The following is a 15,866-nucleotide window of genomic DNA, read 5'->3' as shown; positions in this document are numbered from 1 at the left end:
GACATGTTGTGTGAAGTGGAAGATAAAATGATTCAAAATTTTTTTTTATCAACAAATGTGGAAAAGATAAATTTTTTTTTTTTTTTTAGCATGGATGAAAAATGTGATTTATAAAACAATGAAAAATTAGAAAATGATAGAAACATTTGAAATTTCATATAATATTTTAAATTCTTTGATTTAATTGGTCAGTGTTAATGTTGAATGACATGAATGCATAAATATTCCTATAGGCAGGAACTAATAATAAATAATAAAAGAAGAGAGTACTTTTCAAACAAGAGAAAAATCACGGATAAAACATCAATCGTTCCTAGTCCACAAAATCCAGGCCAGGGTTTAAGGTGTTTGCTTTATCCAGCGATGGCGGGTATGAAATTGCCTTCCACATATCCATGTACAGGACTTAGAACCAGTTACATCGTTCCCGGTTTGAATACGCGGCTTCAATTATTACATTACAAACCCAAATACCTTCCTGCAATTTTATGGCAACGAGCGATTTGCAGATTCCGATTAAGAACAACAATGGCGATGGAGGGCTTCAACCCCTTTACGGAGGAGGAGAGACACAGAAATGTATCTGCAGAGGCGGGGCGGAGCAAGAAAAGAGCGGGGCAGAGCTCGAGCGGGCGGCTGGAGGGGCGCTCCAAGCAAAGACGCGCGCAGGAGATGATCGCTGAACGCAGGCGTCGCCTCAGGTCCATGAGGGCCAAAGAAATGGGCTCCAGAGTTGTCAAGAAGCCGTGGAAGCAGAGCGAGCTTTACAACTTCTTATATGGCGAAGGGGAAGAAGATGAATTCACAGAGGACGAATTGCAGATGATGGGGTTGGGTTACGAGAGAAACGTTCGGTTTAAAGATCCGAACGATCCTTATATAAAGAACCCACTTGACTGGTTTAAGTATGGCCCCTATAGCCCCTATGCCTCCAAGGGGGTTGTTGTAGGGAAGCCTAGAAGAGGCAGGTTTTATGATAACAGGGTCACTATGTTTACCACTGTCAAAGACGCAGAAGAACAAGAAAGGATTGATCAGCACGACGTCGTGGTGGATTATGATAGGAAAATTGAGAGCTTTGATGAAAGTGTTGGAATTAAGTATTTTTGGGCATTTGTGAGAAAGACATTCAGAGATGAGCCCCTGATGCCTTGGAATGAATGGACTCTGGTAGCCCAGGCTGCTGTGGAGAGCAGCTTGGATTTGGACAAATATAAGCTGGGGTTGAGGTTGGGAAAACGCTCGAAGAATTTGATTACACAGTGCACTGCTTGGTTTAGGCCTGATTTGATCTATGTCAAGAAGCCCATATATCAGGTAAGATTTGAGCCCCAGGAGGCGTTTTTCCGTGGTCTTGTGGGGTTGCTTGATCCATTGACAGAAGTTGAACACAAGTTTCCAGTACCCGGAAGCCAGGAGGAAATATCAAGGGACACTTATTATGGGGTTCTGTGTAGGATACTGGGTGTTGATCAGAGCGTTTCTGATGATGATGTTGTGAAGGCGTATGAGATGATGGAGGAGAAGCAGAGATCCCTTTGCTTGGATTTCCTGCTTTCCAACCAGCCCGTGGAGCTTCTTCATCCTTTTACCAAGGGGTGGAGGGATAGGAATCAGGCTTGTGAAGAAGGTCGTAATTCTGGAAGTGATAGTGAGCTTGGGCAGAATTTAAGCAGTGATGTGGTGTTTTCGGGAGATGAGGAAGAAGTGAATGAACAGTCCGTACAGGATTCTTTTGCTCAGCAGGAAATGTTTTGGGAGAAAGAATTTGAGAAAACGTTGAGAGATTTCGAGGAAGTAGAATTCACGGAGATGGAGGATTTAAATATGAAAGCGGACGAGCCAGGAATAGGAAATGAGGATGGAAAGAGTTTGGGTTGGGAAAATGCGACGGAACCATTGTATGATAAAACTCCTCAGTCTGCAGATGGTGAATATAAAGACAATGATGAAAACTTAGATAACGCTAGTTTTTTGCTTAAATCTGCTGTCCGACCTTTTACCTACAAGAACCTCCTTAGAGAAATCTCTCTTCTGCGACATGCTTTGGTTGATCATAGAAGAGACATTGACGAACCTATGAGGTTTTTCTGACGCAAAGCTTTGTATCTCCTAAAATGTAATATAATATCTTCAATCTTATTGTGTATTTTGCGTACAAGACTTGATAGAGAAAGCCCTATGCACTGGAAAAATGTTCATTTGTACACAAGTGAAATGCTGTCTTCGAAAATATAGCAGGAAGATTAGTTCATCTATTTAGGCTAGTTTAAGAAGATGTGTTAGATTAATCTGCTGGGTGAAGTGTAGCCTTGTGAAGAGTTCAAAAATATCTGAAGGGTAATCTTTGGATACGAATCACAAGATAGTCTTGACTTTTTGTTTCAGTGTTTTTTTCTTTTTAACATTTGGGAACCAGGGACAAAATTGTTGTTGGGCATAGAAACGCTCTCCAAAAATGCACCATAATGCTGAAAAGCATATGCTCATGTTTATCCAGATTTAGTAGTCACCTTTAACATGCTTGGGACTCTTTTTCTGACCAACAAAACTTCATTTAGTTGGTCCATTCTTAATGATCAGATTTAGTAATCACCTTTAATAGTATCCTTGTGTTTATCATCAACATGAATGATGGTGTGGGCAATCAAATAGAGTGACTGGTGTCAGGAGGTTTGTCTGGGGGCCAAGGGTTATTCAAGCTTTCAATTGAAGATGCAGGGGGGGTTTGAATAGGTGGCATCAACATTTGTTTCTCCCTTAGAGGAAGTTGCAAGGACTCCCTTAGGGTTCCCTTCCTTATTGTATTTGTTTCTGGAGAAATCCTCTTGGTTATCAACAAAGTTTTTCTTAGGCAGAACTTGACTTAGGGTGAGATCTCTTCTTTAACATAGGACAATTCCTCCGTTTGTGGGCCTCTCTGCAACATAAAAAACAGGCATTGAGGCCACCAAGGAATTCAATCGGGCATGTAACCGTCTCCTTCTCCATTTCAATAACAAACTTTTCAGGAAAATCACTACCGGGGTAAATGACAAACAAAAGTCTAGCACCCATATGCGGCATCAAATATGCCAATTCTTCCATTCTAATGATTCTCCCAATGGAATCAATTGTTTTTTGGATAAAGGTTCCATTAATGGGGGTTACATTTGTAATTGACTCATATAGGGTTCAAAGGGCAATAACCTCCTCTCTATTTGCATCAACTGTCCATGAAATAGCTTTAAGCATACGTGATCTAATATTCCAAAATTGCCTTGGATTAAAAACAAAGATCACATTGAATCACATGATAGAAATAATACTGAAACCCTAGTTTAATAGTCCATATATTGTGCATCCATTAATTCATAATCAAACAAGATAAAAGTTTGGTAAAATCATGGGCCACTAGAAAGATGACAGCACCCTTAAAGCCTATCCTTTTCAACATCTTTAGCCTTGGACATCTGTGAATTAGGTCTAATGATGAGAAGTGAAGGGGTCCCTTACTTTCTCCGGCTCCATTTGCACGACCACGAACAAATGTAACGCCTTCTAGAATCTGACTCCTGTCTGCAACGACCTCCTTAAAAGATTCTTTCGAAGAATAACTCATAGCAGTGGTCTTAACAAGGGAAGGGTTTACATCCCATGTCTGTCCATCGTCCATAAGAACCTATTAGTGCAATAAATACGATTGACAATAGGGGAGAGAGGATGGCCTCTCTGCAAGGGCCGAGTGACCCTTGCATGAATTGGGAGGCCTCCTCTGATGCAATCACCACCCAAGTTGCAGAGCTCATGCCTATTTTTATTTTCCTTGATTTCCTATTTTTGTGAAGAGGCTTATTGAAGTACATACTAAACAAATTTCTTATATAACGGGGTTCTCTTGTTGGATGTTCTGTGCTTACTTCAAAATGGTAGGGAGTGGGAGTGGCTGGAAGCATCCCAACTACCCTAGGTTCTCATTGGGTATGTCAAGGGAGCCAACAAGTGGTCGTAGAGGCGAGTGAAGATAACACACACCCGAAAACACTTTAAGCAGTGATTTTTGAAACTCTAAAACCTTTAAGTTGAAGATTGGCCTGTGAAAGGTTTTAGGCTGATGTGATTGTGACAACTTGGGCTTCTATATTATAGTTGATGAGATAGTGCAAAGGTATTAAGATTCCCAAGATTATCTTCTTAGTGTTGAGTTTAGTGTTTGTGGTATTCCTGATACTTCATTCTTTCTACAAGAAAAAGCTAACGCAACCCATTCTCTTTTTGTGAAACAATTGTTCTAATCTTAGTGCTGGGATTGTGTGTCGTAAAGGTGATTTGAGATGTTAATCTAGTTAAGTATTGTTTACTAGTGATTGTTTTGTTTTAGCTGAAAATGAGTATTCAGTGGGGTTGCTAGTTGAAAATTAATCTTGTGATTGTATATGGTTCAGGAATTGTTGGAAAGGGTTTGTTCAACGTTTCCTTCAGAATTAAACATTTTCTCTCTAGCTAGGCTTTTCTTGATCAAAACCTTGTAATCTTAGGGTTATACAGAGACTTTGTTCACAAACTAGATTAGAATGACCCTTTTCACTCTCAACAAGCCATTGATCATTCCCTAATTGCTAAGGGAAAAGTGAGACTGATAGAAACTACTATTTCCACCCAATGTTTCATCTGCATTTACAGTGATTTCTAGGTATCACAATTGGCAAATGCATCCAATCCCCCACTCAGGACAAAGGTCTTTGGCATAAATCAATAGGCACAAAAGAATTTCAGATTCAACGCTATCAGATTCCACAATCCATATTACATGTTTTTTTTTTCCCAGGTTCAATTGTGTGACAATTTTTTTAAAATCAAACCCAGAAAGGAGAAAAATATTTTCAGATTCAATCAAACATGCAGAGTCCCAAAAGTTGACTGATATTGCAGTAGAATCTCTTATAAAAATTTCAAGAGTGGTGGTGCAATATGGGCCCAACCATAGGTCCACAATGGCTCAAGTACACAACTGCAACAAAGCCCCAATGATCACAAAACATGTATTTTATATTTGCAGCCATACCCATATGTATTGTACCCAAGAGGGCAAAAATGCCGAACTGACATACCAAAACCATGTACCTGTACTCGACCCTGTACCAGAACCAGCAATTCAGCAAAGTTCTGAAGTAAAGGTGAGTATTTCAGAGTTTAAAGGCAAACCCAACCTTATATATTTGTAATTAGATTTAGGAGTTGGAGTACTTTGAGATGGATTGAGATGGAAGACATGGACGAAGATGATCCAAAATGAGTAAAAATTGTTGAGTGCAAGTTGAAGTCATATGCAGTCCTATGATGGGAAAATGCATGGAGTTGTTAGATAAGACAAGGAAAATAAAATATCAAACTTTGGCCTAGGAGATTAAAACTATTACGAGGTAATTGGTAAATACTTGCTTGATATTAATAGAGACCGAAAGGTCAATTTATACAAAAGAATGAGACAATGTTTCCTTAGGAAACGATCGTAAAGAATAGAAACATTCTATTCTAGAGAAAGCAAAAAACGAAAACAAACTAAAGCTTATTAAATATTTACAATAGATTACCATTAACTAATAATAGATGACTTTACCTATTATTGCAATACCCTCCCTTAATGGTTAATCTATCTAACACACCAAGCTGTCCTTTGAATTTGACAAACTTATCAGGACCAAGAGGCTTGGTGAGAATGTCTGCAGTTTGATTTGTGGTAGGAACATATTGCAAATCTATAGTCCCGTCTTCAACCAACTGTCGTATGCAATGACAGTGAACATTCACATGCTTGGTTCGTTTATAGAAGATTGGATTTCAAGCTAACTTGATAACACCTTCGTTATCAACAAATAGCGTAGTCGGTCCTGCTGGTGACATCTGCATATCCCCAAGCATCTGATGAAGCCAAACAACTTCACATCCTACTTTAATAGTTACTCTGTATTCGGTCTCTATAAGAGAGACATTGCCTGTTGCTTCTTACTGGTCCATGTGATTGCACCAGATCCTAAACTGAACACATATCCAGATGTTGACTTTTTATCATCAACAGAGCCTGCCCAATCTGAATCTGTAAATCCACTGAGTTTAGGATTAGAACTTCGAGAGTACAAAAGTCCATAATATGAAGTGCCTTTCACATAATGAAGCACACGCTTTGCTGCCATCCAATGATTAGCCTTAGGAGCTGTTATAAAGCGTGAAATATAGTTGACTGCGAACCTGATATTAGGCCTAGTAGCAGAGAGGTAGATGAGGCTGCCTACTAGTTGCTTGTATGTAGTATCATCAACAGAAGGAAAATTAGACTTTGCTGATAACTTGAGACCTTTCTCCATAGGTGTAGATGCAGGTTTGCAATCCTGCATTCAGAATTTGTCTAACAGGGCCCTGACATGTTTGGACTGAGAGATGAATATACTAGAAGACTGTTGCCAAATTTCAACACCTAGGCAATAATGCATGAGCCCAAGGTTAGTCATATCAAAAGACTGGCATAAATTTTGTTTGATTCCCTGAATTAAAGATGTCGAATTGCCAGTGATGATCAAATCATCCACATAAATAACTAGAAGGATGATGTCACTGTCAGTGGTCTTGATGTACAGATTTGAGTCTGAAGAACTCCTCTTGAATCCTTAATCACTAAGGTACTTATCAATCTTTATGTACCATGCCTGAGGGGCCTGCTTCAAGCTATAGAGAGCTTTTACCAATCTGAGAACCTGATGGTCTTTACCATCAACCTTGAAACCAGGAGCTTACGTCATGTAGACCTCTTCATGGAGATCACCATTCAGGAAAGCACTCTTGATGTCCATCTGATGGACCTTCTAGCCAAATTGTGTTGCCATGGCTAGGACTAATCTGATGGTGCTCATCTTTGTAGTAGGAGCAAAGGTCTCCTCATAATCAATGCCTTGACGTTGAGAAAAACCCTTTGCCACTAAATGAGCTTTGTACTTATCCAAAGTTCCATTCAATTTGTATTTGATTTTGTAGACCCATTTGCAGCCAATAGGTTTCTTCTCTAGTGGAAGATTAGAAAGGACCCAAGTGTTGTTCTTCGGCAGGCTTTAGTGTTTAGATGTCATAGTCTGTTCCCACTTTGGAATTCCTTTAGCCTCGGAATATGTTTGAGGTTCAAACAAATTGTGAATGTTAGCCATAAGAGCAAAGTTAACAGAATCTATAGGTTTGCTCTTTTTCTGAGCAGTTCTCCCATCAATGAGCTCATCATCACGAAGATCAGCAAGTGTCTTAGCCCACCATTTAGGCCGGATATGAGAATGACCAACATTAGTGCTAGGAGACGCTTGATCAGTAGGATCCTCATCAGAAGAATCAGGATCAAACTCAGGTGAAGCATCTACAAAGCAAGGCGATCCTGTAGGAGAAGCCAGAGGTGTCTGTATAGGTATCACTGGAATAACTAGAGTTGCAGGAGCTACTGGAGCCCTCCCATCAGGTGGACCTAATGGAAGCCGAATTGGAAAATCATGAGCCATCATAGGCTGGTCTGCTGGATCAGGAACAGGAGAAATAGGAATGAATGGTCCTCGCTGCTCATCAAAGACTACATCATGACTGTAGATGAGACGAGATGTCTCAACATCGATCAAGCGGTAGGCTTTGTGAAGACTGTTATATCCAGCAAGCACGAGTTTTTGACTCTTGGCATCCAACTTGGTGCATGGAGCACCAGGGATCCAAACAAAAGCAAGGGAGCCAAAAACCTTCAGGTGACTTATTTTGGGCTTGTGACCTGACCAGGCCTCTTCTGGAGTTTTACCTTTGACCGTCATTGTGGGTGATCGGTTCACTAGATAAACTGCAGTGTTAACTGCATCTGCCCAAAATTGCTTCGGAATATGTCTGTGTTCGAGCATGGAATGAGCCATCTTGGTGATTGTCCTATTCCAACGTTCAACTACACTGTTCTGTTGTGGCGTGTGGTGTGTGGTTAACTGGCGTTTTATGCCATGTGTATCCAAGAAGCTGGAGAAAGCATTAGAACAAAATTCCCCCCCATTGCCTGATCTAAGAGTAATAATAGATTTCCCAAACTCTTTTTCAACTAAGGGTTTAAACTTTTGAAATACAGGAAATGCATATGATTTCTTATTAAGGAAATACACTCACATTTTTTTTACTGAAATCATCAACAAACAACAGAAAATACGTGGACCCAAGAAGAGGAGTGGCCATAGAGCCGCAGATATCGGCATGAACAAGCTGAAGTACTTGAGAAGCTTGCCAAGAATCGCCACTGGTGAAAGGTGTGCGATGTTGCTTCCCAGCTTGGCATGGTGTTGAGTCTGAATCTATGGCAATCCAAGAACAAGCTCATCCTGAGCAAGCTGTGAGAGATAGTGCACATTTAAGTGCCCATATCGCTGATGCCAAAGTGTCCTGACAGAAGATTGCCGAGCAGCCATAGCTAAGTCCTGAGAATCACTAGAATCAGTAAGTTTGAAAAGACCATGATCCTCAAGACCCACTACAACAGTAGACTTAGTCGTCCGATCAGTGATGGTGCACTGATGTGAACTGAAGGTGACTGCCAAGTGTGGAGAATGTCGCAGCAACTGATTGACTGAGAGTAGATTTAGTTCCATCCCTGGAATGTAGCATACATCAAGGAATATGAGATTCCTCCCAACATACTGAATTTGAATGTTGCCTTTATCGACAACCATGTACTCTTCTCCGCCACCAAAAATAACAGGGTCTGAATAAGGCTGGTAGTTAGTAAACTAGTCTCTATGGTGAGTGAAATGTCGAGAGACACTTAAATCAATCTACCAAGCAGATGACTTCACATGATCTGTAGGTCTTTTAGCCATGAAGGCGTAAAAGGCAGATTCTGCCTGCTCAGTGTGCTTTGCATTGTTCACTTTGGGCTGCAAACCTGATTGCTTAGACTGTGCAGCTAAGCGCTTCCGACATTCAACCTTCATGTGACCGAACTTGTGGTAGTAGTTGCATTGAATGTTCTTTCTGGAACCATCTGATGCTAGAGCAGAAGACTTCTGCCGAGATGGTTGCTGAAACTTGCCCTTATCCTTCTGAAAGGACTTCGCAAAAGGCTTGCTTTGTGGAGGTGGAATTGGAGCTACTACCAAACTGTTGTTTCCACCGATCTTGTTGAAGCAACAGTGTGCAGAGATCAGTGAACTTCAGATCAACACCAGTAGATGTGATGTTGAGAGTCTTGATAAAATGCTCATAGGATTTTGGTAAACTCCAAAGAATGATAACCACAATATCCTCTTCCTCCATCTTGCGACGGATGGCAAGTAACTGATCACGGATTTCCTGAATCCAATTCAAGTGTGCCTGGAGTGAGGTGCGCTCATCCATGACAATAGTAAACAGAGTGTTTTTTAGAAAGAAGGCTCTAATCTTGTCAGAAGTCTCATGAAGACCTTTGAGATGTGTCTAGATCTCAGCAGTTGTTTTGCCGAATGGAATTTGAGAAAGCTGATCATTAGCCACAGATAATTTGAGAAGCATCACTGCCTCTCAATTATTTAGATCCCATGTATCTTGATCAGGACCGGGAGAAGTCGGACGCTTTGTAACACAAAGAACAAGTTGATCGGTGTTCTGATATTCAAAAATTGCGATGATGCGCTACTTCCAAGTTCCATAATTGTGATCATTGAATTTGGAATTATGCTTGAGCAGAATATTTGTTAGAGATGCCATGGCACATTTTTCAATGAAAAATTGTGAAAATCTGTTAAGGCACGTTCTTTGAATCTATGAAGGCACATTCTTTGAGGCAAAAATGTGGTAGACCTAGAAGAATCAGAGAGTGACCTAGAAGAGAGTTTGAAAAACCTAGAAGGAATATGTTGACATTTTTTGGATCCGTTAGCTCGAAAAATCGAGGCACAAAAATCGAGGTACTTAGAAAAATGGACGACAACCCAGTTGAGCTCTAGAAAAAACCCACCAAGAATTTGCAAGCAAAATTTTTTTTCTAAACCCAAAAATTAGGGTTTCAAGCAAAATATCAGTTGGCGGCCAATGAAGGTTTTGAGTGCAAAAAAAATGGCGGATTTGTGCTAAGTGAACACTTGAAACAGGAAGATTGTACTGGTTAAGAAAGTCGGTTGTATTGGGTATACAAAAATGATCCTTCAACAGTGATCTCGGTGTTCTAAAAAACATGTTTTCGATAGGCGTTTTGCCCTTCTTCTAGCAGATCAAATCTTGTCATTTTTCAGACGTTTTGTTTTGATTCAAACTCGTGCTGCCAGAAGAGACGAGGTTGCCAAGAGAAGAAAGATTCGGCAATGTGTCGTGGCCTATAAAACTGAATGCCAAAGCTGCGTTTTTTGCCAAAGAAAACCTACGATTTTCAAAGTGAAAAATGCCACGGGTTGCAAAGAAAAATTGCGAGTTGCAAATGAAATCGTCCATGATTTCCCTCTTTTTCCCTTGATTTTTAGAAAAGAAACCTAGCTGAATTTCGAAAAATTTGAGCAAATAATTTCGAATGAAATTATAATTTTTTCAAAAAAATTCAAGCATTGGCTTTGATACCATATTACAAGGTAATTGGTAAATACTTGTTTGATATTAACAGAGATGGAAAGGTCAATTTATTCAAAAGAATGAGACAATGTTTCCTTAGGAAACGGTCGTAAAGAATAGAAACATTCTATTCTAGAGAAAGCAAAAAACAAAAGCAAATTAAAGCTTATTAGATATTTACAATAGATAACCAGTAACTAATAATAGACGACTTTATCTATTTTTGTAATAAAGACATCTAAGAGTTTGATTCTTTCCCTCATATCACCAACAAAAAATATTTAAAGATTTTCATACTTTAAACAAATGGATCAATGATGTATATTGGAAAAATGGCACCTAGGAGCTGTTTGAAATCTTCTGGTGTTTGGCTAGGGTTTTGAATTTGAACCCTACTTCTAATGTGAAGGGGCGTTTTCAATGCTTTGGCCCGAATCATAATTGCTTTGTTCCTAGATCGACAAGAGAACATGGGAAAAATGGCGGTGCCATGACATTGGTTGCTTTGGGGTTGTCAGTTGGCGATGGGGATCGGTTATAGGCATGAATGGAATATCAAGGTTTTTTGTTCACAGTGGGCACATCTTCTTCAGATTGTGCAGGTCGAAGTCCATGTCTTTCTTTGGAGGGGGCGTTGTTTGGGATTGTGGTGGGGTCTGGAATGCAAATGGGTTGGGATAGCGGTGATGGCCAATTGGGAGTTGTCAGGCTAGGGATGTGCAGGCAGCACAGGTAGCAAAGAATAACAGAGGTAGTGCCTCCAAACATGCAATGCTGACTAGAGCCTCCAGTGAGGTATTTCGTCTTGCTTCAAAAACCTGTTTGGTGGGCTTTAAATGGGGATGTCGAAGAAGAGGTGGTTCATAATGTGAATGTTTTTTTTGAACTTGGGTTGATCGACAAGTTTCGGGGTCTATGGCCAAGCTTACACGATTTGCATACTTGGATCTCTACAATCCGGAAACCCGTCATCCGTGGATGTGTCCAGATTTCCTGATGGCTAAAGGGTTTTTTATTGTGGTGTTTGAAAATCCCCAGGACATGACGTTGGTGCTATGTGATAAGATGTGGAGCTGGGATGATAAGTTTATTTTGATGCTGAAGCCAATGCATCCAGATTTCAGCCCAACATCTGAAGTTTTCGATAAGATCCCATTATGGGTAAGGCTCCCAAATCTCCCTTTACATATGTTATTTGATTCTTGTCTTGCATCCGTTGGAAAATCATTAGGTAAATTCTTAATGGTGGATGAAGACTCGTCTAATCTTCTCCTCTCCACCTTCACTCGTATTCTGGTGGAGATGGATATCTTTGATGAGCTTCCTCAGATGTTTCAATTAAATCTTCAAAAGGCTATTGGGTGCAGCCCTTAGACTATGAAGGCATCCCCTTTAGACGTAGATGCTGCTTCCAGATTGGTCATATGGCAGCAAAATGTGGCAAAGACAAGACTTCAGAAGGAGGCACTATGGTGGAAGAATGTTGGTCAATAGTGCTACACTGTGGAGAAGAATGTTGAGAAGCAGAATTGCTTCTTGGAGGTTGTGGAGGAGAGTGTTGAGAAGCCAAAGAATTTCTCTGAGGTTGTTTCTATAGACAGGTTGCCAGTAGCTCCTCTTTCCCAGAGTGATCGGTCTGATGGAATCAGCATCAATACTGACCTGGTTTCAAACATGGTGGGATGGTTAAGTAGCAGTGGGTAGATCTCATTCGTCTCAAGGTAGGGACATGGTGGATCCTCCAAATGGTGGTCTCACAGGGGATGCTGATTCTGGTCTTGAGAAACAAGCAATTATAGAGAATATTAGCAGTGGGTAGACCTTGTTCATCTCAAGGTAGGGACATGGTGAATCCTCCAAATGGTGGTCTCACAGGGGATGCTGATTCTGGTCTTGAGAAACAAGTAATTAAAGAGAATATAGATGATCCTAATGATAGATCTCTTGATTGGCAAAGTACAACAGCAAGGGTGGAAGATGGGTGGGTGATTGTGAAAAGAAAAAAAGAAAGGAAAATCAAGAAAGATCTTTTTGATATGGTTCTTAGATCTCACTCGAAGGGCAGTAACTCTGCAAAATGTAATTGAGTGTCTATATGATGTCTTGTTCTTCTGTTAGTTATGAAATTTCCTTACTTTGAGATGATGGTACCCTTGTTTTTTACTTCCCTTGGTCTGGGCCAAGTTCTTATCCCATTTCTTAATAAGTAAAACATATTACTGATAAAAAACAAAAACAAATGGGTCAATCATTGTAGACTTATAATGAATATTATATGGGGCTTCAAATTTATTAGACAGATATGCAAGACAATGAAGAACAAGCAGCAATTAGGTATGTGAATGGACTAAATTTTTAAACTTCAAGATGAGCTTGCATCAGTGAAAGTTCATATTTAGATAAGGCTTACAAATATGCCTTAAAGGCAAAGGAGAAGCTAAATAATAAACTCAAAAGTAGTCAGTAAAAGGGATGATAGCAACTAAAATAAAGGGGAAGATGTTTGTCTAGAACCTACCATGTGTGAAGAGTCAAATGAAGGCAACAGTGTGAAGGTCCAGTTCAGAGCAAGGAGAGACTTGGGAGATAGAGGTTGAGGACAACCACCTTCTGGAGGGTGGAAGTCATTTGAAGTTTTTTATTTGTAATGAAGCATATAATGTCATAGACTGCCCTCAAAATCAAGGGTGATGGTAGCTCAAGAGCAACAAAAACCATGGTTAGAAGACGTTGAACCCAAGAAAGAATAGACCTTAATGTTGAGAATGTTAGATTTTGAACCAGAATATATATGCAACAAAAATGAAAAAAGAAACACTCAAAACATATGACACTATAAAATTCCCCTAGGAAAATCCTCCTCTGAGGGAAACAACGCAGCCTGCAATTAATGTCTCATATTTCAATCTTCAAAACAATACACAAATTCTTCCTTATGAATAGAGTCTTCAAAACATTAACAAAAACTCACTGAGATGGTTTTTATGATTACACATAGATCGAAAACAATAATATTTTATGACTGAGATTTGCTTTACACTTAGATTGCAAAAGAGGAAGTTCTGAACTTAAAATAATCTGCACTGAAGAGCAATCTCAGAGAAACATAGCTCATAGAAGGTAATCACAAAAGAGACTTAATACACAGATTCGAGACTACTCTAGATTTACGATTAACTTCAACCTTTTTGTTTTGCTCTACGGCAATTACAAAACATAGAGATGATGATGCAGGAGCATTTTGCATGGGAAAATTATTGGGAAAAAAAAAAAAAAAAAAATTGTGGAGGAGAGAGAAAGTGACGAAACTTAGAGGAGAAATAATAAAAAAAATAAAAAGGGGAAAAAGGAGAAAAGAAAGAAAAGAGGATTTCTATTTTCGAGGTGCATAGGTGGCATAATAGAAAAAATAAAAAATAAATGGTTGTCATTCCATTTATCGAGGTGTGTGGGTAGAATTCTAGAAAGTTATGAATATTGTAGAAAGTTGTGGAAGTTGTAGAAGGTTGTGGATAAGTCATGCATGGGGTGGTAAGTTCCTATTTAAGCAAGGCATATGAGCATTTCTAAATCAAGCTCAAGGAGAAGCTTGAGAAGGAGAAGCGTTGGAAGGAAAGTTGGAAGGTGTGAAAGAGAAGAAGGAAGTGAAGAGTGATTTTTCCTGAGTCTATGAACAGAGCGCCGAATGTGAGGCAGTTTACAGCAGGATTGTGATAGACTTGTGAGTGTGTAGACAGAGCGCCGAATGTGAGGCAGTTTACACTTGGATCTTGGATAAAGTTGGAGAAGAGCTAGTGACTGCGGTTTAGAAACAAGGAGGTTGCTTGGTGGCTTGCGAGCACAAGTTGAGATCTCAGAGGTTTCTACCAGAGTGTGGATCTGGACTAGCTTGGGTTTGGATTGGATCTTGAGAGATCTTGCAAAAATGTTATTGTAACTACTATTGGATTTTCAAGTATAATAAAATTGTCTTCATATTGTTGCATTCTTGGTTGTGATTTGGTAAGGGTGGTGTGGCCCTTCGTCAGTGGTATCAGAGCAGTACTTCATCAGATGAAGACAAAAATATTAGTGTCAATGACAAAAAGACGAGGAATATCGTATCAGTGATCTTTTGCAAAACGCTGTCGTTCAAAGAGAGAAGGCGATCCTTCTGCTCATACATGCTACTGCAAAACCTCAAAAAACCCTCACTTCAACAAATAATCATGCTAACAAAAGGAATCGACGCCCATTGCTGCTAGATGACAGTTACAATATTGTTTTATTGCCACAATAGTAGGTGTGAAAAAGACACATGAAACTGACAATAGAGAGGAATGAACTGTCACCGCTAGTTATCAATGGGCATTTGAAAATAATAAATGAAAGTATGATACCAATAAAGTTGGGATGATGAAACTGATGCCAAATCATCAACATATATGAACGCTGCTGCCAAGTCAACAAGACCATAAGGCACACAATAAATTCTAGCTGCGAAACAAACATCGAGCTTAGCATAATAGAAATAGAATGATGAAGAGAGACAAATCTCCATCATGGACTCTTGCATAGGTGAAAGACACAACACAAACATGAAGGAGAATTAATGCTAAATAAGCAAAACTTGGAAGATCAATCTAGCTGCTACAAAACTCAACACTCCCTCTTAGCAAGAGAGAGATCTTCAATATGGTACCTTATGACAAATGCAAGAAGCTGCAACCAAAAATAATATCAACATACAATCTTATCATAGATTTTTCAAAAAAAAAAAAATTGTTATCTCAACATAACAATATTCAGCATAGCTACTATTAGAGGGTGAATCACAAAAACACAAAATAAAGTCATGTAGTCACGCTTATGACATTCACAATGCTTGCTTATAGAGATTGGATCAAGGAATTTCACCTTTAACTTCTCTGTTAGAGAAGAACTCATTAACGAGAGATTGCACCTCGAACTTCTCTCAAAGAACTTATTAACAAGGATTGCACCTCGAACTTCTCTCACAAAGAACTCATTAACAAGGGATTGCACCTTGAACTTCTTTCTTAGAGAAGAACTCATTAACAAGATGTATAGAGTCATTGAAGATGAGATTTTCTTTCAGTAAGAGAATCTTTTTCCACTATGCCAAGCTTGTCTTAGAAGTAGCAAAACTTCACTCTAGGAAGAACCTCGGTAAGAATATCTGCAGTTTGTTCCTCCTTAGAATTGTATTTAAACTCAATAGCTTTTCTTTGAACCATATCCCTTAAATAATGGTATCTAATTTCCACATGTTTTGACTTGTCATGAATATTGGATTGACTGAAAGCTTTGCAAAG

At 39.4% G+C, this 15,866-nt stretch overlaps 1 protein-coding gene across 1 annotated transcript; it reads left to right on the top strand.

Annotated features, from left to right (window-relative positions):
• The first annotated feature begins 266 nt into the window (after positions 1 to 266).
• LOC149531747 (uncharacterized) lies at positions 267 to 2,149 on the top strand. The gene has a single exon (XM_089810490.1). It carries the CDS (start codon positions 364 to 366, stop codon positions 2,092 to 2,094), a length of 1,731 nt encoding a protein of 576 aa, XP_089666616.1. The 5' UTR covers positions 267 to 363; the 3' UTR covers positions 2,095 to 2,149.
• Positions 2,150 to 15,866: the final 13,717 nt, after the last annotated feature.

Source organism: Cupressus sempervirens, chromosome 11 (assembly GCF_028749045.1).
Source record: "Cupressus sempervirens isolate cs-2001-9-10 chromosome 11, ASM2874904v1, whole genome shotgun sequence".
NCBI lineage: Eukaryota > Viridiplantae > Streptophyta > Pinopsida > Cupressales > Cupressaceae > Cupressus > Cupressus sempervirens.
This window is presented reverse-complemented; position numbering and strand designations above follow the sequence as displayed.

Coding starts and splice junctions, on each gene's coding strand:
- LOC149531747 (XM_089810490.1), top strand. CDS start 364: ATGGCGGGTATGAAATTGCCTTCCACATATCCATGTACAGGACTTAGA.